General features: G+C 44.7%; 1 protein-coding gene across 2 annotated transcripts in view; it reads left to right on the top strand.

The window, feature by feature from the left end:
• SMARCC1 (SWI/SNF related BAF chromatin remodeling complex subunit C1) overlaps window positions 1-22,878 on the top strand; it is a 153,155-nt gene extending 130,277 nt beyond the window's left edge. For both annotated transcript variants that reach the window (XM_074985235.1, XM_074985236.1), the window contains 2 exons: window positions 18,854-19,030; window positions 20,883-22,878. In XM_074985235.1, coding sequence (XP_074841336.1) covers window positions 18,854-19,030; window positions 20,883-20,971 — 266 coding nt within the window. In that variant the 3' untranslated portion in view covers window positions 20,972-22,878. The remainder of the gene's footprint in view (window positions 1-18,853; window positions 19,031-20,882) is intronic.
• The last annotated feature ends 441 nt before the right edge of the window (window positions 22,879-23,319 follow it).

Genomic DNA, 23,319 nt, shown 5'->3' on the forward strand with positions numbered 1-23,319 from the left:
TGTCACCAGATGATGCAGTGCTCACCATGTCTCCCTCTTCCACTGGTGATGCCAGATCGTTTCAGGCCCTCTTTCACCGGGTGGCACAGTCCTTGGAAAAGGACACCCATAAGGTCCCAGTAAAACAATATAGACTACATCGTATGGTACAGCCCCCCGTCATCCTCAAGGGTGGCACTACCTGTGGATGAAGCCATTGTGGACCTCCCTGTGACCCTGTGGTAAACACCAGCATCTGTCGTACCTACCAGCAAATGGGCAGATAAGAAATATTTTGTTGTGCCCAAAGACCCTGAGTTCCTATTCACCCATCCATCTCCCCATTCTCTGCTGGTGGATGTGATCCAAAACAAAACCAAGTCTAAGAGGAGTTAAAAAAAAAATACAGACATCATGGGCCGTAAGGTATACTTGTCTGGGATGCTACTCCATGTCCCTAACTGTATGGCCACACTGGTTGATTACAACTTTCAGAACTATTCCAGGTTGCAGGAACTTGTCCTGATGCTACTGGAACAGGGTGACACCACTGGCAGCAGGGCTGTGCAGTCGGCCATGGATGTCACCGACGTGGCAGTATGTGTCACTGCTCTGACAGTAGTTATACACCATACCTCCTGTCTTAGTCCATCAGGAGTACCAAAAAAAACCTTCAGCACAAGGTCAAGGATCTTCCAGATGATCTCCAGCACTTATTTTCCAATAAAACAGATGAGGCAGTGTTCTTGCTTGTGTGCCATTTCACCAACCAACACCATTGGTCTCTCACCACAGATGCCTCTTTGTTTGGGGAGCACACCTTGATTGTCGTATGGTGCAGGACAGGCGGCAATTCACCAAACAGACTTTCCATATCCATCTGTTGGAACTTTGAGCGGTCTGCTACACCTGCCACCACTTCCAGCACCTTCGAGTTGGCAAGTCAGTCAGTATTGTTACTGACATCACCAGGTGCACGTATTACATCAGCCGGTGAGAGGGGCAGTCCATTCACCTTCCTTCAACCCAGAAGCCATAAAACTTTGGATGTGATGCATCCGAAACCAGATCAGTCCTATGGCTTTGTATTTCCCCAGAGTTCTCAACATCATGGCTGATGCTCTCAGACGTACATTCAGGGACCGTCGCAAATGAGAGATCAACATGGTGGCCCTTGATCAGGTATTTCAACTGTGTTTCATAAACCTGTTCACCACCAGACCTAACAGGAAGTGTCACCAATACTGTTCCAGAGCGGGCCTTGGTAGGCATTCCCTTGGGGACATCTTCACCATTTCATGGAGCACTCCCATCCTGTACGCATTCCCTCCCACTCTGCTTCTCCACAGGGTGCTACTCAACATCAGACAAGACCAAGTTCTCATTATTCAAATAGCCCCATCATGGCCCAGACAGACCTGGTATGCTTCTCTTTCAGATGTTAGTAGCAGCTCCCTATCTGTTTCCTCCTAACTGTGACCTTCTGTCTCTGGAATTCGGCCACATTCAGCATCCCGATCCCCTCAGGCTTCACCTCCACACGTGACTCCTTCATGGCTCCACAGTCCCGAAGGCTGCACATTCTGAGGAAGTGAGGAAAATTCTCATCCACAGCAGCTGGGAGTCGACACACAACTTTTGCCTTTATAAGTGGCGTCATTTTTCCCATTGAATGGATTCCCACCATTCTGTGCGTCCTCATACCATGCCCTTGCCAGTCCTTCTTGACTATCTACTGTAGCTGCTCGAGTCAGGCTGTAGCCTCAGCACAGTCCAGGTGCACACATGAGGCACACATCTCAAAGAACCATTGTTACTGCACAAAGTGAGTAACTTCCTCTTCCCTTGCCCAGACCTGGTCGGGTATTGACTGGGAGTGTTAATTCAGTGAAAGTTAACACCACAGTAGGAAAGAAAAATGTTTGTGCATGTGTATCTGTTGCACTATAAATGACTGTTGAACCACTTTCGAGTACAAGGCTTGGATACTTTCTGCTAGCAAGGTGTCGGCTGCATCATGTCACCTGGAAATGTGACCATGCCAAAAGTATTATGTAGAGTAGCAAATAATGGAGTCAGAAAAGGGGCAACATTTCCTTTGCGATTATTTGATGTGTTAACTGCTCGACTTGTCCTGGTGTTTTGCTGTCATCAAAGCATCACATGTTAGTTTAAGCACTTCCTAACCCTGTACACACATATATTATTTAAGATGCATAAATATTTTAAGGTAGCCAGTGCGGCCCTGGGTAGCAATTGTCCTCATTCATGTAGCTGGTAAGCTGCTTGGCGCTTCCTGTGAAAGAATCTTACCCTGTCTGTGAAATGTTATATTAAAAAAAATGAACCTCCAGCTTTTAGGGATCCAGTCAGACAACACCCAGAAAGCCCCAGCGCAGGGCACTCTGGTGGTCAAACTGGTGCTTTTATAATCAGCAAGTTGGTGGCCTATGCGGTCTACAGTAATGAAATGTGCTGTAGGGAAGTGACAGAAATACAATATGCAAGTGAAGCGGAAATGGCCTCCCTGGAGATTTGATGTTGAAAGAGTTATTGTGGTGAATTATTCAGTTCTTAGTTTTAAAATTCTCTCTGCTGCAGTGGGTTGAGGGGACATGCTGAAGTGAGGACATGTCTTGAAGATTGGTTAACAATATGACTTTCTGAATCTGCTTCTACAAATCATTCACAACGGAGAAGAGGCGTGTCTAGTGACACCACAAATTTGCTTCTGCAGTGAAGCCAGCAGACGGTGCCCTGAAAGAATTTTCATGCTCTCACCAGTCTAGTAGAAATGTCATGACCATCTCAAAGATGATTTATTCACTCAGGTGAGAGCATGATTTCATGCAGAATCATCATCATCTGCTCAATAGATCACTAAAAAAATGCCTAAGTGGCGAGAGATTTTATCCTTCCTGGGGAATAGGGGGGGTGGGTAAAGCTTGGTGATAGGTGGCCAGATTTGGGGGCTGAGGGCTAAGGTGGGTTAAGCCAGGAGATGGGGGACAGGTTTGGGTGCCAAGGTGGGCAGAGCGTGGGAATGGAGTTCAGCAAAACTCTTGAGTTTGAAAGGGTTCCGTGGCCAAATAAAATTGGGAAACAGGTTTAAAGGATGAGCTAATGGCAAAGAACTTGAGTGTTTAGAAGACTATACAATTTTCTGCTTCTCTTCCTCCCCACCACTGCTCTAAAATAAAAACAGTGAAACCTGCCATAGGCCCAAACTCTCTAACCACTGAGATTGACTGCTTTAGTGGAGCTGGGACATCTAATAAAGATTTTGGGTGTAGTTTAAGGATGGCTTCGCTGTAACATCAGTACATGTGTCGTGCGGTACTAGTGAGAGTTACACTTCTTCATTAGCAGGTATTAGAAAATATCCAAAAATTTGTGATTTAAGGATTTTTCAGCAAACTGAATCTCCTTTTAGTGAATCAGTATTCTCAAATACCTGGTGTGTTTAAGCTCTCCTCCTTATTTAGGTCACCCTTGGAAAATTCTGGTTTAGCCTCTGTATTTTTGAAGTTGTATCTTTCTCATTAAGTGGAAAGGTATTTCTACAGAGATAATGTTCCATTTCATTTTGCCATGCTGACAATTGTAAAGCCCAGTTGCTTAATTCAGGTTTGGCTTGGTTTATTGAATGAACTTAGTGTGAGATTGAATGGAGATGTGACAGGATCATCTCTTGTAAGCATTTTTAACTGCCTTTAAAATAAAATTTTCATCCTTTCAGCTGCGATTACCTAAGAAATACAAAGCTAACCTTGCCCTTAAAGGCATGTAGACAGAGCTTCTCTGTACAGTGTTAAAGCCCCATCTAATGAATGCTTTCAGGAAAACAGCAATACAATGTAACATTCTAAATTTGCTCAGAACAAACTCACTTGAACTAGTTATAACATTAACAGCCAAACACAGCTTCTCCTAGGCAGCAGAGTAAGGTGAGATTCTGGAATAAACTCATGATGAAAAGAAAGCATTTGCTTCCCCATATAACACTTTGAGTTGAATGATCCTTAACAGTGGCTTAACTAGCCGTTAAAATAACAAAAAATTCATACCTTACTCCATTCCAAAGGGCTCTGGTTTTTTTCTATCCATCCAGGCAGCCCCTGTGCACACTACTGCTTAGAAGTCCATTTGAGATGGTTTCCATACAGTTTTTATAACTGTATTGTGCTTTACTGTAGGTTACCTGGAATGACAATCTGTAGCATGAATTATCCCAGAAGTATTTAACTAATGTTGGTTCTTTTAATATAAACCAAGGAACCTTGTTATATAAAGAAACGTCAGGGAAGAAAGAGGATAGCTGGTCTATGCTTAAAGATTCTCATGATTCAAGTGGTGGAGGGCAGGAAGGGGCTATTACTTGAGACAATCTCACAGCAGAAAATGGAAAAAACCAAGTTCCCTCTTCCAGGATCATATCCTTGGTGGGTGAGATCTGTTCCATGTCAAACTGAGGTTCCCAATGGTGAAATCCTTCTCCTTTCCATACCCACTATTTTCCCATACAAGACGTGTGGATATGTCTTGGTTTCATCTGTACTTGACTCTCTCTTTTGACCCACAGGCTGTCTGGATTTTCCTGTTTCTTCCTGACTAGCAATCTCCAAGATACAAATGTTCCTTTTGTCCAAGCCCTAATCGGTTTGTGCCTTGGTTAATGTAATCTCCATGCTTGCCTCACTGTCTGCAAGCTCACACCCCTCATTGCCCTTCAAAATAGTGCTACGACAATAATCGTCCTGATTCATCCCTGCCATTTCCCTTTTAAATCCCTCCACTTGGTCTATGTTCTGTCAGGCGTGAGCTGCTTGCCCTTACTTACAGAGCCCTCCACAATTTACCCCTCTCTCTGACTTCTTACTTGAACACAAGGTTGATTTCTGCCTTCACTCCACCAGCCTGAGTGGCTTTAGTTTTCCACTTAACATAAGGGTTGTCCTACTGGGTTACGGTCCATCTAGCCCGGTATTGTGTTTTCTGATTATGGCCAGTTCTAAGAGGGAATGAACAGACCAAGTAACCGTCAAGTGTTCAATCCGCTATCTTCCACTCCCAGTTCTCTGGTGAAGTCCTCCTTTACCATCCTTTTAGATGTTCTCTTATAGCTGAATCTTGCATGTGCTGGTTACCCAAATCTTGGGGTTTTTTTATATATATATATAGAGAGAGAGAGAGAGAGAGAAATTTTAGTGCTCATAAAAATAATCAAACACTGGTTTGTGCTAGCTCTGTGACCAAACTTCCACATGGGTCTACCAAAGCACTGCACTCTTGACCTCCCAAACCCCCTGCTGTTCAGGGGCCCTTCAGAGGGAAAAAAACAATCCACCCAGACTGTTGTGGTGGTTGTGATATGAATAAATCTGAAATTAAAGATCTCCCCTGTCTCCTCACCACCACGTTTATTTCACTTGTGAGCTAATCCAGGTTTGGGGACACATCTGGATATTAAAAGGGCCAACCACACTGTACTGTTATGTTCCTAACTTTAGTTTTCATAATAGTTAAAATATCTGTGGCAAAGCCGTACACACATCTTCCAATGAGCCCAGTTGGACTTCAGTTGCACAGCTAGAGCCTTCCATTAAGTGTCCATTTCTTTATCAAAAACATAAGTGTCTTGATTGCACTGGAAAAGCAGAAAAATTTGAGCTTTAGTGGTGCATTAAATCTGTTGGCTGGGTTGGGAAAATATTTAATAAACTTATGGTCAGGAAAAAGGAATGTGAACTGTATCAGTGTTTTCTGGTATTGGGTTTCAGGGTAAGAGCTCTATTGCAAAGGCAACCAATGAAGCAGCAAGCTGCTCTTTATGGACTCATTGCCATAAAGATGTAGGAAACCAGATGGGAATAATATAAATGTGGAATTGCAAGGCACCTTGATAGGCCCTGCACTCAAGGCAGGACTACCTGTTTTAAACACTATCCTGGACAGGTGTCTAACTTGTTCTTAAAAATATCCTGTGACACAGATTCTACAACCTCCCAGAGTAATTTCTTTTGGTATTTAACTACTGTTGGGAAGTTTTTCTTAATGTCTAACCTGATTCTCCCTTGCTGCAATTTAATCCGATTACTACTTGACCTATTTTAAATTGTTCTCCTTGACAATCAGTCACCTTTGTCTTTATAACAACCTTTGAAGGTACTTCTCATGTGCAATCCTTAGACTTCTGTTCTCTAGACTAAACATATCCAATTTTTTCAATCTTTCTTCAGGGATCATGTTTTCTGGACTTTTAGTCATTTTTGTTGCTCTCCTTTGGACTTTCTGCAGTTTTCCCACATGGTCCTTGACATGCGGTCACGAACTGGACGCAGTTCTCTAGCTGAGACCTTATCTGAGCAAAACTTAGAGTAATGTAACTGTCCCTTGCTTACAACATTCCTGCTAATGCATCCCAGAATGATGTTTGGCAATTTTTTGCATGAAGTATTACATTGTTGGCTCTTACTTAATTTATGATCCACTATAGCACCCAGATCCTTTTCTGCAGTCTACTTCCTATGTTTAAAAAATAAAAACAACATGCCGCCCCCCAAACAAAAAAACAGCAGCAGTCAGGTAGCACTTTAAAGACTAACAAAATGATTTGTTAGGTGATGAGCTTTTAATGGGACAGACCCACTTCTTGAGATCTATAGAATTTCCAGTCCAGACCGAGATACGTACTATAGAGGTCCAAAAAAATTGCTATAAAAACTGACAAATCAAATACATGAACTGAAGAAGGGGGGCGAGGGATGGGGGATGTTAATTGTCTTGCCTGAGATCATTAGGAATATCAAAGGAAGGGAAACAGTCCTTGTAATGTGTGAGATAATTGCTGTCTTTGTTCATACCAAGTGTTAATGTGTCAAATCTGAATATGAAGCCCAGCTCGCAAATCTCCCTATGTAATCTATTTTTAAAGTCTTTGTTGGCAGATGCACATTCTCAGGTCTTTAACAGAATGACCCACTCCATTGAAATGCTCACTGACCAGCTTATGTGTATTGAGATTCCTGACATCTATGTCCATTCATTCTTTGGCAAAGTGTTTGTCCGGTTTGTCCTGTGTACATTATAGAGGGACATTGCTGGCAACCAAGATCCCTCAAAGCAGGACTTTGCCTACACTAGACAAGAAATCTATAATACATGCTTTCACTCCTTACAAAAAAGAGAGGACAATAAACTATCTAAATTACTTCATACCTCAGGACACTGCCACTGCAAAAACTACAGCTCTCCAGATAATATTGTTAACTTTTCCAGCTACAGATGCTACACTTTGGGAGGCCCTAGGTGACAGGCCTGTGCTCTCCTGTAGACACCCTCCTAACCTAATAAAGATTCTCTCTAGTAATCACAGGCTACACTGAGTATTTCTTCCCCTAGTACAGACAACCTGTGGAGTTTTTTGCCAGGGGATGGTGTGAAGACCAAAACTATAACAGGGTTCTAAAAAAGCTAGATAAATTAATGCAGGATAGGTCCACCAATGGCTGTTTGGTTGGTTTCCCTAACCTCTGTTTGTCACAAGCTGGGAATGAGCAATAGGTAATGGATCAGTTGATTACCTGTTCTATTCATACCCTGTGGGGCATCTGGCACTGGCCACTGTCAGAAGACAAGATATTGCTTCTGACCCAGCATGGCCATTCTTATTTTCCAGTGTGCTCTTTTGATCCTTGCTTAGATAAGCAAGGTTTCGTTGTGGTGGTCTTTGATATACACCTGTTCACAGTCACCAGAGTGGAAACCATTTAGCTGATGGGAAGCTGAAGTGGGAGGAGAGAATTCTCAAATCTATACAGCTTTTCTGGTTGACTGCTGCTGCTCTTTCATATTACATGACGTAAATGTCATGGTTTTGTATTATAGGCCACTGATCAGAGGCTGTACACAGCGTGTGCATGGATGGATTTCACAGAATCACAGGGCTGGAAGGGACCTCAAGAGGTCATCTACTCCAGCCCCCTGCTTCAAGCAGGATCAACCCCCACTAAGTCATCCCAGCCAGGACCTTGTCCAGCCGGGACTTAAAAACCTCAAGGGATGGAGGATCCACCACCTCTCTAGGCAATGCATTCCAATGCTTCACCACCCTCCTGGTGAAGTAGTTTTTCCTAATATCCAACCTACACCTCTCCCTCTTCAACTTCAGACCATTAGTCCTTGTTCTGCCATCTGACACCACTGAGAACAGTTTCTCACCCTCCTTTTTAGAGCTCCCCTTCAGGAAGTTGAAGGCTGCTATTAAATCACCTCTAAGTCTTCTCTTCTGTAAACTAAACAAGCCCAAATCTCTCAACTGATCCTCATAGGTCTTGTGCTCCAGACCCTTAATCATTTTTGTTGCCCTTTGCTGAACCTGCTCCAGCAAATCCACATCTTTTTTATACTGGGGGGCCCAAAACTGGACACAATATTCCAGATGTGGCCTCACCAGTGCCGAATAAAGAGGAATAACTACTCTAGATCTGCTCGAAATGCTCCTCCTAATGCACACTAGTATGCCATTAGCCTTCTTAGCTACAAGGGCACACTGTTTACTCATATCCAGCCTTTTATCCACCAGAACCCCCAGGTCCCTTTCCATCATACTGCTGCTGAGCCAGTCGGTCCCCAGCCTGTAACAATGCTTGGGATTCTTCCACCCCAGGTGCAGGACTCTACACTTCTCCTTATTGAACCGCATCAGATTTCTTTTGGCCCAGTCCTCCAGTTTATCCAGGTCCCTCTGGATTCTCTCTCTACCCTCCAACGAATCTACATACAAATTTAGATACGTCTCTCCTCTTTTTGTAAATGTTCCCCAAAAAGTCCTCATGTTTGTTTTTCCTTTGGATTCTGTATGAGTCCGTTTCCTTCAGTTACGAGGAAAATTGGCATGTAACAGCACAATTTCAAGCCTGTATTGACCTGAAGGGTTATTAGAGCAGTTGGTCATTTATGGTTTTATGTTACCTTAATCCTCTTTTCTTCAAGGACTAGAAGAACTCTAATGATGTTCAGCACATAAGAACATAAGAATGGCCATACTGGGTCAGACCAAAGGTCCATCAAGCCCAGCATCCCATCTGCCGACGGTGGCCAATGCCAGGTGCCCCAGAGAAGGAGAACAGAAGACAAGTGATTTATCTCCTGCCATCCATCTCCTGCCCTTGTTCTGAAGGCTAGGGCACCATACTTTATCCCTGGCTAATAGCCATTTATGGACCTGACCTGCAAAAATTTATCAAGCTCTTTTTTAAACCCTAATAGAGTCCTGGCCTTCACAGCCTCCTCAGGCAAGGAGTTCCACAGGTTGACTGTGCGCTGTGTGAAGAAAAATTTCCTTTTATTAGTTTTGAACCTACTACCCATCAATTTCATTTGGTGTCCCCTAGTTCTTGTATTATGGGAAAAGGTAAATAATTTTTCTATATTCACTTTCTCCACACCATTCATGATTTTATATACCTCTATCATATCGCCCCTCAATCGCCTCTTTTCCAAACTGAAAAGTCCCAGTCTCTCTAGCCTCTCCCCATATGGGACCCGTTCCAAGCCCCTAATCATCTTAGTCGCCCTTTTCTGAACCTTTTCTAATGCCAATATATCTTTTTTGAAGTGAGGAGACCACATCTGCACGCAGTACTCGAGATGTGGGCGTACCATAGTTTTATATAGGGGAAGTATGATATCTTTTGTCTTATTGTCGATCCCTTTTTTAATAATTCCTAACATCCTATTTGCCTTACTAACTGCCGCTGCACACTGCGTGGATGTCTTCAGAGAACTATCCACTATAACTCCAAGATCCCTTTCCTGATCTGTCGTATCTAAATTTGACCCCATCATGTAGTACGTGTAATTTGGGTTATTTTTTCCAACATGCATTACCTTACACTTACCCACATTAAATTTCATTTGCCATTTTGCTGCCCAATCACTCAGTTTGCTGAGATCTTTTTGTAGTTCTTCACAATCCCTTTTCCTTTTGACTGTCCTGAACAACTTGGTGTCATCTGCAAACTTTGCCACCTCACTGCTTACCTCATTTTCTAGATCATTGATGAACAAGTTGAACAGGATCGGTCCCAGGACTGAGCCCTGGGGAACACCACTAGTTACCCCCCTCCATTGTGAAAATTTACCATTTATTCCAACCCTTTGTTTTCTGTCTTTTAACCAATTCCCGATCCATGAAAGGACCTTTCCTCCTATCCCATGACCACCTAATTTACATAAAAGCCTTTGGTGTGGGACCGTGTCAAAGGCTTTCTGGAAATCTAGGTATATTATGTCCACTGGGTGCCCCTTGTCCGCATGTTTATTAACCCCTTCAAAGAATTCTAATAGATTAGACAGACACGACTTCCCTCTGCAGAAACCATGCTGACTTTTGCCCAACAATTCGTGCTCTTCTATGTGCCTTGCAGTTTTACTCTTTACTAGTGTTTCTACTAATTTACCTGTTACTGATGTTAAACTTATCGGTCTATAATTGCCAGGATCTCCTCTAGAGCCTTTTTTAAATATTGGTGTTATATTGGCCGTCTTCCAGTCATTTGGTACCAAAGTGGATTTAAAGGATAGGTTACAAACCACTGTTAATAACTCCGCAATTTCACATTTGAGTTCTTTCAGAACCCTTGGGTGAATGCCATCTGGTCCTGGAGACTTGTTACTATTCAGCTTATCAATTAATTCCAAAACCTCCTCTAATGTCACTTCAATCTGAGTGAGTTCCTCAGATTTGTCGCCTAAAAAGGCTGGCTCAGATTTAGGAACCTCTGTAACATCTTCAGCCGTGAAGACTGAAGCAAAGAAATCATTTAATCGCTCCGCAATGGCACTGTCTTCCTTGATCGCTCCTTTTATATCTTTATCATCCAAGGGCCCCACTGCTTTTTTAGCAGGCTTCCTGCTTCTAATGTATTTAAAAAACATTTTACTATTGTTTTTTGAATTTTTGGCTAGCTGTTCCTCAAACTCTTTTTTGGCTTTTCTTACTACATTATGACAGTTAATTTGGGAGTGTTTATGTTCCTTTCTATTTTCCTCACTAGGATTTGACTTCCACTTTTTAAAAGCTGCCCTTTTCTCTCTCACTGCCTTTTTAACATGGCTGTTTAGCCATGGTGGTTCTTTGTTAGGTCTCTTACTGTGTTTTTTAATTTGGGGTATACATTTAAGTTGGGCCTCTAGTATGGTGTCTTTAAACAGTTTCCATGCAGCTTCCAGGGATTTTAGTTTAATTACTCTACCTTTTAGTTTCTGTTTAACTAGCTTCCTCATTTTAGTGTAATTCCCCTTTTTGAAATTAAATGCCAGAGTGTTTGACCGCTGCGGTGTTCTTCCCAACACAGGAATATTAAAAGTTATTATATTGTGGTCACTATTTCCAAGCGGTCCAGTAACAGTTACCTCTTGGACCAGATCCTGCGTTCCAGTCAAGACTAGATCGAGAATTGACTCTCCCCTTGTGGGTTCCTGTACTAGCTGCTCCAAGAAGCAGTCATTTAAGGCATCAAGAAATTTAATCTCTGAATCCCGTCCTGAGGTGACATGCACCCAATCAATATGGGGATAATTGAAATCTCCTATTATTACTGTGTTTTTTATTTTGATAGCCTCTCTAATCTCCCTTAACATTTCAGCATCACTATCACTGTCCTGGTTAGGTGGTCGGTAATATATTCCTAATGCCATATTCATATTAGAGGAATGAATTGTTATCCATAATGATTCTATGGAACATTTTGATTCCTTTAGGATTTTTACTTCATTTGATTCTATATTATCCTTCACATATAGTACCACTCCGCCACCCGCACGACCTGTTCTGTCTTTCCGATATAATTTATATCCCGGTATGATAGTGTCCCACTGATTGTCCTCATTCCACCATGTTTCTGAGATGCCTATTATGTCAACTTCCTCCTTTGATATGAGGTACTCCAGCACATCTGGCACTGAGCTGTAGAAAGAGTTTAGGACAGCAGTGTGTTCTGGGATGGGGTCAGATTCATTTCCACGTAAACATGGTGTGATTGGCTTGACGCACACTAGCATACTTTCCATCCATCTTAGTTCCACTGCCACAAGCTAATGGATCTGTCTTCTGACTAGCATTGCCAAGTCATCTTTTTTTAAATAGGTTATTTGTGACCACTGGACTTCAGTTACCCCAAGACTGTGTCTTGTCACCAAATCATGGAGGTCAAAAGACCTGTTCAGTCATCTTTCCTGAGACAAATGCACACTTTGGTGCTGTATGTGCCTGGGAGAAAAACACATAGCTTCCTAGTGAATAATTCATCATGTCTATACTCTTTGGGCAAGGAAGGACAGGCTTCAGTAAGCCTCCAAGTGCCTTGTCCTCATACTCCTGCAAAAGGTTTAAGGTCTGCTTCTATGTTTTGATGTCGTCTGTCGTATGACCTACAACACACCTAAGCACTTCTCTCTCTTTTAACATTGAAGGTCCAACTCCCTAAGCCCAGTGCCTACAGTACCTTAGTCTCCTGGGACCACAAGCTCCAACTACCCAACCTACACTGGTATCACATCAGTGTTGGTTTTGTTGTTTGCACCAAAACTTTGGTGCCATTAGAATGAATGCCAGCCAACACTAAGTGAAATGCTGGCTTCCAGATCTCTGCATGTACCCTTCTGGAGCCCAAGAAGAGAAAGCATTCCAACTTGTGGAAGAGTCAAAGAAGATGGGACATCATTCTTATTTTCCGCCAGTGACCCCCTGTTTCTTGATATCACCTTCCGCACACATCTCTTTTTAATTGGAAGCTTCATTGTTCGATTATGTACAGCCATCCTTGCTATCTGTGTATGATCTCTGACTATTTCCACACTCATTGGGGGGCTGCAGTCAAATCTGTTATCTCTGCCTCTTGACTTGGCACAGCGGTATTCTCCACTAGTTACAATCAGGAATTCCCTAGAGGAACACAGATTCTTCTTGGAACCACCTGTATAAATTCTGCTGTTCCAGAAAGCCTGGTTGGCTTCCTTTGTCTAAAACTGTTGGCTTGTGAGGACATTATGCAGAGCCCTCTTCGATTACTCACATGGCCCTACATTTAGGAGTCCATGAAGGCAATCTTAGGGTATGTCGAGACTATGAAATTAGGTTGAATTTGAGGTCTGTTTTCTAGCACCTGGTTTTCTAAAGTTGAAGGTACACGTCCATACTGGTGCATAAAACCAACAACGTGTCCCCATTAGCGTTGTCAGCAATGCACGGTGGGTACCTGTCGCATAGTTCCTGCTGTCCCATTGCATTGTGAATTTCTGTCCCAGTGTATGCTAGGGCAAAAATGGTGCCATGTTTGGTTGTAGGTGTGTCTCGTCAGCATCCCATAGTGTATTTCTCTCCTGTCCCTCCTTTGGAAATCGACTGCAAGAAGTGTTTTAGTGCCCTTTTTTTAACATACATGCAGGTGCCATTGCAAGGCTAGCATGGAATCTGTACAGCTTAAAACTCTTGTGGCAAGTATTATGAGCACCTCAGGCGTTTTGCTGCAGTATGTGCAGAGCCTAAGAAGCCATGAAAGTGATGAAGACTTTGAGGAGGACACAAACATATGAGTGAGACACTGGAGAGGAGGAATGGGGAGATGCAGGCTGCACTCAATGCTTTGTACACAGTCGAGTGCAGGTTCTGGTGCTGTGAAACAAGCTCATGCTGGTGGGACAGTATTGTTCTGCAGATACGGGATGATCAGCAGTGGTTGCAAAACTTCCACATGTGTAAGGCACTTTCATGGAACTTCATGTTTTGCTGTCCCCACCCTGAAGCACTGCAATACCAAGTTAGACCTGCTGTGACAGTTCAGAATCAAGTGGCAATAGCTCTGGCACTGCAAGCTTCCACAGACAGCTACTGATCAGAGGGCAATCAATTTTGAGTATCAAACCTACAGTGAGGGCTGTTGTGATCTTGGTAGCCAAGGCAATCAATATCCTTTTGTTGTGGAAGACTGACTCTGGAAAATGTGCAAGACATAGTGGATGGTTTTGCTTATGGTTTCCTAACTACAGTGGGGCAATGGAACATACCTCCCTATCGTGGCACTGGACCACCTTGCCACAGAGTACATAGACTGCAAAGGGTGCTTCTCCATGGTGTTGCCGACATTGGTGGATCACAAGGTTCGTTTCACTAACATCCGTATGAAATGGTCAACAGAGGTGTATGATGTGCGCTTCTTTAGTAATTCTGGTCTGTTTAGAAAGCTGCATAGTGGGATCTTCTTCCCAGACCAGAAGACTGCCGCTGGATACAGGGAGATGCCAACAGTGATTCTGGGTGACTTGGCTTCATGAGCCAAGGTAGTAAGGAGTAAGCTCGGACTTCAATAAGAAGCAGTTTGAGTTACAGGCTGAACAAGTGTAGAATGGGCATTTGGCTGTTTAAAAGCCAAGTTCAGGAGCCTCCTGACTTGGTTAGATCTCAGAGTAGGCAATATTCCTCTTGTGGTGGTAGCCTGCCGTGCATTCCACAATTTATGTGAGAGCATGGGTGGGGAAATTTCATGCCAGGCTGGAGTGCAGAGGCAGATCATCTGACTAAGAATTATGAAAAGCCAGACACCAGGCCAATAAGGAGAGTACAGCAAGGGTCACTGCAAACCAGGGAGGCTGTGAAAAACAGCTTTAGGAGTGACCAGACAGCAACATGAGCATCCCATCTGTTGCTCTTAAGGCATTCCTTCCACCCCCCGCCCCGAATTGTGTGTGCTTTCCTGAGAAGCCTTTAAACCATCACCACCATCCCTATGCAACACAAGCAATAAAGACGCTGTTTTTTTGTCATAATCATTTTTTCAGGGAACACAAAAGCAGTTAATGGCAGGAACTTCAGGGGTGGTTAAGCAAGGGCATTTTGCCACCACAGGTGGGGGAATGTCAGCCTTCTGCTCTCAGAAGTGTCCCATGGCGTGGACTTCCCTTTGCATTCTGGGGTGCTGAGGACGGGAGGGAGAGGGGAGTTAGAATACATGGTGCGGGGAGGGGAGGGGCATCATGGGCTGCACTGGGTCTCTGCTCCTGTACCAGCACCACAAGAGCTCTGTTTGATTCATCATCAGCTGCAACATCTCCTGCATCGCCACACTCTCCATGGGGCAAAGAGAGTACAGTCTGCTTTCCTTTCTTCCCAATCAGCTTGCTTCTCCTCCAGTGTGGCTCTTCTCCACACACTTTAACTGTCCTCTCTGCATGGGTGACTTCCATATGCTCTGTGAACGTATCTTCCTGCATTCGTTTTCTTCTGTGGATTTGCCCCATTCTTAACAGCTGGGGAGTGGGCGCAAGTGGTGGTCAAAGAGCCTGCTGTTGAACACAGCTCAACAAAACATAGGTGAGGGCCAGGCATTAAGGAGGTCCATTTTCAGTAAATAAACTTAACAGCACACAAAAGAATCTCATGAATGAACCTCTGTGAAAGACAATGGAGATGCATTCCATAGAAGGAGAAAAATTTTGGCTTTTAAGCTTCCTCTGTGCAACAGGTGCTACACAGCAATCTTGAAGGACTTGAGTGATACATTTTGCTTCCAGCCATGGTAAGGAACAGAATGGGGGCATGCTATCAAGACTGTGATTAAAAAAGCAGTTTCTGCAGCTGTGCATGCTACAAGTGGGTGTGGGACAGAAGAGGGGAGCCAGGGGCTGTAGCAGTGGTGGGCATCACAAGTGCCTGGCCTGACTTTCTCAGTCGTCTTGTGGCTCCTCTCCCCAGGCTGGAACAGTGAAAATTTTCCTTCCTCTGGCAGCTTGGGGAAGGGGAGAGGGAGAGCTCCAGACCATGCCTGCACCAACTTGCACTTTCCTCCCTGTAGCTGGTTGCCATGTGGTTCCCCCACCTTCCCATCCCCTTGGCTGGGACTCGGAAAATGTCTCCCCTCAGAAGCCCAGGGAAGGGAGGGTGGTGATCCAGGTATGGTGGAGCAGATTGCACTGTCCTCTGTGTGGCTCTGTGCCTGCCTCTGTCACCACATAGTCTCTCCCCTGTCCCTTTGGCTGGGATGGTGAAAATTTCCCTACCCCCAGCAGCCCAGGGAGCGTAGTGGTGGTGGTCCAGATGTGGCAGAGCAGGCCGTGCTATTATAGGAGCATTAAGCTACTATTTTTCTGTTTTCCCCTCGGTTGCAAAAAGACATTAGTGTCCTTGGACTAACAAACACTGATAAGGAATAGATGCTGCCTGAATGTGGGCCGTAGGCCAGTCATTACGCTGGACTGCTTTCTGGTGCCATGAGGCCAGATTACTTACTGGTGTTTTGGTATGGAAAGGTGTCCTATCAAAGAGGTCGGAATAAGACAGGCCTCCCATAAAACTTTGTGAGAGGAATTAGAGTACCTGTCAGAGAGCGTTGTGGAGATGTGCAGGGAGGGTCAGTGCTCCGTCCCGAGACACATTAACAAGTTGTTTCAGAGGCCTCAGGCTGTGAAGGTACAGCAGTAGGTACGGTCCCCCATTGCTGCTGTCTTCAAGAATGCCTGTGTCCCAGTCCATTCATATACCATCAGGACAGCAAGAGTTGTACGTATTTGATTGGCAGGAAACTCCCTCAGAGGCAATGCACCATGGCATGCTACTCATGCCCATTTTGGATAATAATGAAGATGCCTCACTGCCTGTGGGCAAGTTTGGGGTTTCCTCTACATCTCATCTCAGATAATCAAATACAATGCTTGGCGCTAAGGCGAGTGATGAACAGTCTCCAACTACGGGGTGTTTCAGTACCTGGGTTACAGGCTACCTCTCCTTCCCATTCAACACTGGATCCCACATCCAGCACCAGTCCTGGAGATGCTTCCACTGGACATAGGCAGAGGAAGGAGCCCCTCCTCTGGTGCGAATCTCATCCTGCCCAGATGAAGCTGTTGCAGATCCCAGCTGCCTACTTCCCGCAGACGATTTCAGGGCCTACCAGGGTCTTCTGCAGTGGGTCGCTTCAAACTGGGATTTGGACATAGAGATGCTGAAAGAGCTCAGACGGCCTTCATAACCTAGCTGCAGCTGCTCCATCCAAGGCGATTGGACCGGCCAGTCAGCAAGCTTTGCTGGGGAGATACTGTTTTAAACAATGAGACTCACTGACTGAATTTAAGGACTCCCTGCTGTAAGACACAAGGCACGAGTTCACTTCACCCTTAGATAAGGATAAGAATGTGTCTTGGGCCACTCTACAAGCATTTCTGGACACTGCCTATTCAGCTGTAAGGTCGCCATCAGGGGCACTTCCTGGCTTGAGTCCTCTGACATTCCCCCACAAGGTCCTCCAGGACCTCACATCTGAAGGTTCCTCCATTTTCTCACAGCACATAGACATGGGATTTTACGGCGTGAAAGATGTGAGGTGACACTACTAGCAGAGTCAGATTACAGTTTTGTGGAGTCCTGGAGCCAATGGGGCTCCTTCTCTATCCCTTGAACTTTGTCTCCCCACACATCCTCCCTGGCATTCCTGCCTTGGAGATGGGATCAGGGCACAGGGGATTTCCCCACCAAGCACTCCTGCCAGGGAGTTAAGGTCAGGATGTGGGGGCTTGCCTCACTCTGCCTGTCCAGTGGTCCTACAATGGAACAGGGTCAAGGTGTGGGGGATTCCAGTTGGCCAGGCTCAGAACAGCCCAAGCTCTGCTGTAGGTGAAGGTGTGTGTAATTTAGGGAGGGATGGCTCCTCTGGGCTATTAAACTTGCAGACCAGTGCAGTTGCCTGAAAAGCCACAGTGATGCTGTCCACAGTGCTGACTCCCTTTTATAAGTCAATTCTATAGTACGTTATAAATGTCTCAAGAATAAAGTTGGAAGGATGCTAAAAGAATAGTGGGTGCTAGCAAAACCATTCATATAAGCCTCTCATCCAGTAACTGAGCTTAAGCAGGCATTAGACACATGTATCCCTGTGCCCAGTTACTGACTTTCAGTCCTAAATACAGACCTATGAATTTCCTTGGATTTTAAATTTCATCATTGTTTCACTTCATTGTTTGAGAAGATGGGTGTGGGGCTATGTTTAAGGGATTCCGTAATCAGATATTCTATTTTACATAATTACCACGTGGTCTGGGATGGAAGGGATCTTTAAAAATAATCCTTATGTTTGTAAGTCGCTACCATCCCTGACTAGTGACTGATTCCCTAAAGTACCATGGATGTAAAATATATGTGCATTGAATCCTGCAGCAGGAAATGTAATGGATTATGGACTGTTCTCTTCCAATGGGGTTTTAAAATGTAGTCAGTGAGTTGTAGGTGTTTGGACTCTGAACATTGTAATGTTTTCTTGATGCTCCCAAAACTTAAGCCACCTGGGGGGCTGCGCTTACTGAGTTTTATAAAAAACACTCCTTGGATGGAGGTCCGAATGGGTTTTGCATTGTCCAGTGGTAATTTATAGCTAGGTGACTGCAGCTCTCTTAAGTTAACCCATTAGTGCTTTCCCCACCCGTTTTTACTCAGTACTTTGCTATTTTGAAGCCTTGTTCTCCTTGTGCAGATGGTAATACGACTTCACAAAGCACTAACAATCACCACTTCACTGAGGTTCCATCAGTTTCTAGAGGCAACTGTGAATAATCTTCTCCAGTTACCTGTTGTGTTACAAGGTTTTAGCAACATGGATATCACTGCAATTCTTCCAGAAAAGGAGTATGTTGTTCAGTGGTGGGGGAGGCTTTTCCTTTGGGATGGTCGCAGATGGCATTTGGAATGGAAGCACAGAGCTGAATGTGAGCATGTGAGATTTTTCTCTTCCTGCTCAGAGAACAAATTAGGCCATATTTTTCCTCTTCTGTTCACATAGGTATTTTAACTGAGCTTCATTTCAGTCTCTCTTTAACGTCCCTGCAGGACAGATGCCGGGGCCAGGTTCAATGATACCTGGGCAGGCCATGCCGGCCCGAATGATGCCATCTGTCTCAGCCAACATCCACTCAGCCAGCGGTGGCCCTCCCCCATCTGGCATGCCACCAATGTCGGGAAACATAATTGGACCTCGTGTTCCCCTAGCAGCTCCAAATGGCATGTGTAAGTGGGCTTTGAGAATTAGCTCTGTCTGAATGTACTTTGTGTGTTTTTTCCATTGCTTGTCTCGTTATTCCTGAAAAAGCGACTGTAGTTTAAACTCTGTGTGTGTGTGTGTGCGCGCGCGCGCGCGCTGTGGGAACCATCAGATCTGTACGTTGTTACCAGCCAGAATCTCCATCAAAGGAGCGTTAGAAGATTTAAGTCTCCCTCTGCAGTTCTGTTGTCCCTTTGTGGTTCACTTTTGAAGGTTGTGAGGCACTGTGGTCAGCGTGAAAACCAGTCGCAGCTGTGTGTCGAACGTAGCCATGCGTTCAAGACATAACTGTGACTGAGTTGTGACCACAGTACAATTAAGTGCAGCAGCATGATACCAAAAACTAATGCAGAATTTTGTCTTCAGAAAAGTGGAAATTTAAAATGAGAGAGCTAGTTACAAAGAACCTAAAGCCATATGGGGCAGGTCCTTAGCTGGTGTAAATCCAGATGGTTCGGTTGATAGTACAATGGCTTGCACCGGCTAAAGTTCTGGCCCAAAGGGTGTTAGACTCATGGAGGTTACTTATACAGCTGTATGGTACCCAGAAGTAATGCATATCCATAAGCCCAAAAGGAATGCACATCTAGTATAGAGTTCTTTGCACTTCTTCCTAAATATGTTGTAGTTAGTTTGCGCTGATGGGAGAAGGCAGGGGTCAGCAACCCCTGGCACATGTGCCAAGAGCGGCGTGCGAGCTGATTTTCATCTGCACACAAGGCAGGAGCTCACCCTCACCTTTCCTGCCCAGTGCAGCTGGGAACTTGCTCAAAGCCATGCCACCTGTGGATTAACAAAAGACCAGCTACTGCTACCAACCACCACCTTGAACGTTAAAGCTCTGCACCTTAATTTATTTAGTAGTGAAGCAGTTATAAGTAGGACTATTACTGACTTTAAAAAGTATCACTGGCACTTGGACCATTACCTAGAGGTTTAAAGGTCGAATTTCAGCACTCCACGCTGCAAAGGTTACTGACCCTGCAAAAAAGGGATAGGATGAGCCATCAGTCTGAGCACCTGTAATACTTGTGCTCCTAAAATGTCCTGTCTCTGAGCAGTCAGTATACGGTGGTACCTGAGACTCTCGCAGTTACCTGTCAGCACAGGTAAGGATTGGATGCTGCTGTCTCAGATATCGGTGTAAGGGAATTGTTGGGGAATGCTGACTCCCCTGAACCACCGAGTCTTATTCCATCTGCATCTCTTTCCCTGTGCTCCAATCACTGTGCCTGAAACATGGCCTTTGTACCTACCCTCATTTTTCTCTCTCCACTGAGCCACCTCTTCAGGTGGCTGCCTCTGTTGACTTTCATACACTTCTTGAATTTGTATGTGCAGAGCTCTGCTTGTTAAGTGCAGTTGCATCAGTTTTACACAGACAGGCTTGAGCTAATGGTTTGAACACAGGATGGGGAGATATGAAGAGTGAAATGCTAAACCCAGGTCTGACAGCTCCCTGCGTTATCTCAGCAAGTCGCTAAAGCTGTCTGCCTCACTCACCCACTCTGTAGCATAAGTAGTAGGGCTGGCAGAGGAACGTGAGCTTGTACAGGGGGAGGAAAGCACAGTACGAATGCCAAGTGTTAATCGTAGAATGTAGAGATGAAAAAGCTCTAGTGGGTCATGGACACCCTCAGGAGCGATTGCGAAACAATTCCAGTGCTAGGCCTGCTCGGGAAGCCCTGTGTCACTGCTACACACAGAAGGATTTCAAAAAGAGAGTAGCTGAGTTGAATATGTGTATTTCAGACTTGACTAACGTTTGTATCTCATCTGGTTCTGGTGCTCACATGTTTCCCTGCGCTGTATTTGCAGATCCCCCTCCATCACAGCAGCCACCACCGCCAGCTGATGGAGTGACTCCGCCTCCAGCAGGAACAACACCAGCTGCAGCAGCTCCCTAACTCAGCCAGCAACAAGCAATTTCTCAATCTGGTCCCTAGAACCAAGATAGTGTTGACCAAAAAAGGATCTCTTCAGTTTTCCTTCTCTTCTTTTCAGGGTTTTTTGATCCCCTCTCAGCCTGCCTGCACCTCCTCCCCTCTCTCTGACGTTGGTTGGCTGTTCCCCTTTGGGCAGCACTTACACTGAACACAGAAAGCAGTAATCAGAGTACCTCCGTAATGCCGGCAGGACGTCCTTCACACACTTGTGTACCTTATGGAATGAGTGCTCTGCTCTGGTTTTCCTTGATGGTGGTACTTTTGCTGTTTAATCTTTCCATTGGTTAGCAGCGGGGGGGGCTTTTTATTAGGATGTAGTACGTGGCATTTCCCTCCAGGATCTCTAAAGTGTAATATACCATGTAATACGCAAAGCCATCAAGGTCAGATAGAGCAAACCAATGGCTTGAGCCAATAAGAGGAGGGAGGCGGGAGTTCTCCTTCCGCTGCCTTAGAGGGGAAGCTGTTCATTCTGACCATACTCATTACAGGTAGATAATCACTAAGGGCAGTAGCAGAGCCCCCAGGCTGCCTTGCTAACTTATTAAAGAAAATATTGATCTGATGTGAATAGAGCCCAGGAGTGAATCAGTTAGAATACAACCACTCCAGCTGAGCATTACTGCTCCAGTTTATATTTTATTTGGGGTTTAATTGGAAGGAGGAGAAGTTTGTAGTTAAAACCTCTTCCTTCTGAGTAGTTCGGTACAGTAGTCAACTGGGGAATAAAACAAATTTTAGTCCCTCTTTTTGGAGCATATACTTTTTTCTTTTAAAGCTGAACTTTGACAATAGTAGTTAGCAATGAAGTACTAGTGTATGGGATTGGGTTGGGGCGGCTGAGGGTGTGAACGCTAGAACTACCTCTTGCAGACAGCCGGGGTGGGCAGAAATCAGTAACGTGGTACTTTCTCTTTCTGGACTGCGATTGGAGAACACTCGCTCCTATTCACGCTTCATCCCCCTCTTGCTGAGCTTTAGCATTCCATTCTTTGCAGGGCTCTGAGGAACAGGTTCTGGCAGTTGGCTCCTAGTGCACTCTGGGGTTAGGGGCAGTTGAGAAGACCAATACAATGCCACTACTATGGACTGAGTTTTGACTGCCAAATGCTGCTCCTTGCCTTCACCATTAAGGACCGCATGGTTCAGATCCTCTACGTGATTCTGACCCTCTCCTTCCAGGGAGAGCGTTCTGACAAGTGTCCTCACCAAGGACGTTCTTAGGATCATTTGGGGATGGAGCTTCATGCCATCAGGAGTATAAGGTGGGCTGTTTGTTTCAAAGCTTGACCACAGCTATTTCACTAATGGGTGGAGGGGAGGAAAGGTTCCCCCCACAGCTGTTTCATAAAGCAAAACAAATACAGATTGCCTTGAAATTCGTAGTTGAATCTTCCAGGCCCTGAGAATGTGTGCATGTGTCTGGGGATGTCTGCGCATCAACTCCGTGCTCATACAATTGTACCTGGCCTCGTGAGTAACACTTTCCATTGTTAAGCTCACAAAACCTACAGGGCCTCCGTCCCCTCCATTCATCTTTCATGTTAAAAAAAAAAAGGAAACCATTCCAAACGTTACCTTTCCCTCCAGGGGCTTTGGAGCGAGTGTGCAATCCGATTCAGGTCATGGTCCAGTTTAGAATAACCTCAGGTTGTTTTTAGTGTGATCAATTTCAAATTTAAAGGATCCAGATGGAGACTATTTTTTACTGTACTAGTGATGATCCTACAAAGTACCTGAATTCTTTACGCTGTTGTGTTTCTGTATAAATACTTGTGGCGACTTTTTCATCTGATCCTATGTATAGGGCCGGTTTTATTCCAGCAACACAGCCACCCAATTTTGTGAAATAAAAAAAAAATGGTCTTTTGTACAAAACAGCCTTGCAAATCTGTGGGGGGTTGAAGTAAATTCTCGTGCACAATATTCTGAGCTGTGGCTCTGCTGAAATCCATTGTAATTGGGTATCTCATTGGTTACAGCTAAGGATATATAAGTCTAAGCTTGTTACCCAGTTGAGATGGGGGGGACATCAGAGTAATTTAAAAAAGTGAAGGAGGGCCTTGAGCATTGGCCTTGTCAGCCCAGGGTTGTGAGTTTAGTCCTTGAGGAGGCCATATAGAGGCCTGGGGAAATAGATTTACAAAAAAAACATCAGGGACGGGGCTTGGTCCTGCTGCAAGGGCAGGGGACTGGACTCAATGACCTCTCGAGGTCCCTTCCAGTTCTATGAGATGTGTATATTAATGAAGATTTTACTTACCCGGGTATCAGATAAACAACATGTAGTGGAAATGGTGAAATCAAAC

This window comes from Carettochelys insculpta, chromosome 2, assembly GCF_033958435.1.
Source record: "Carettochelys insculpta isolate YL-2023 chromosome 2, ASM3395843v1, whole genome shotgun sequence".
NCBI lineage: Eukaryota > Metazoa > Chordata > Testudines > Carettochelyidae > Carettochelys > Carettochelys insculpta.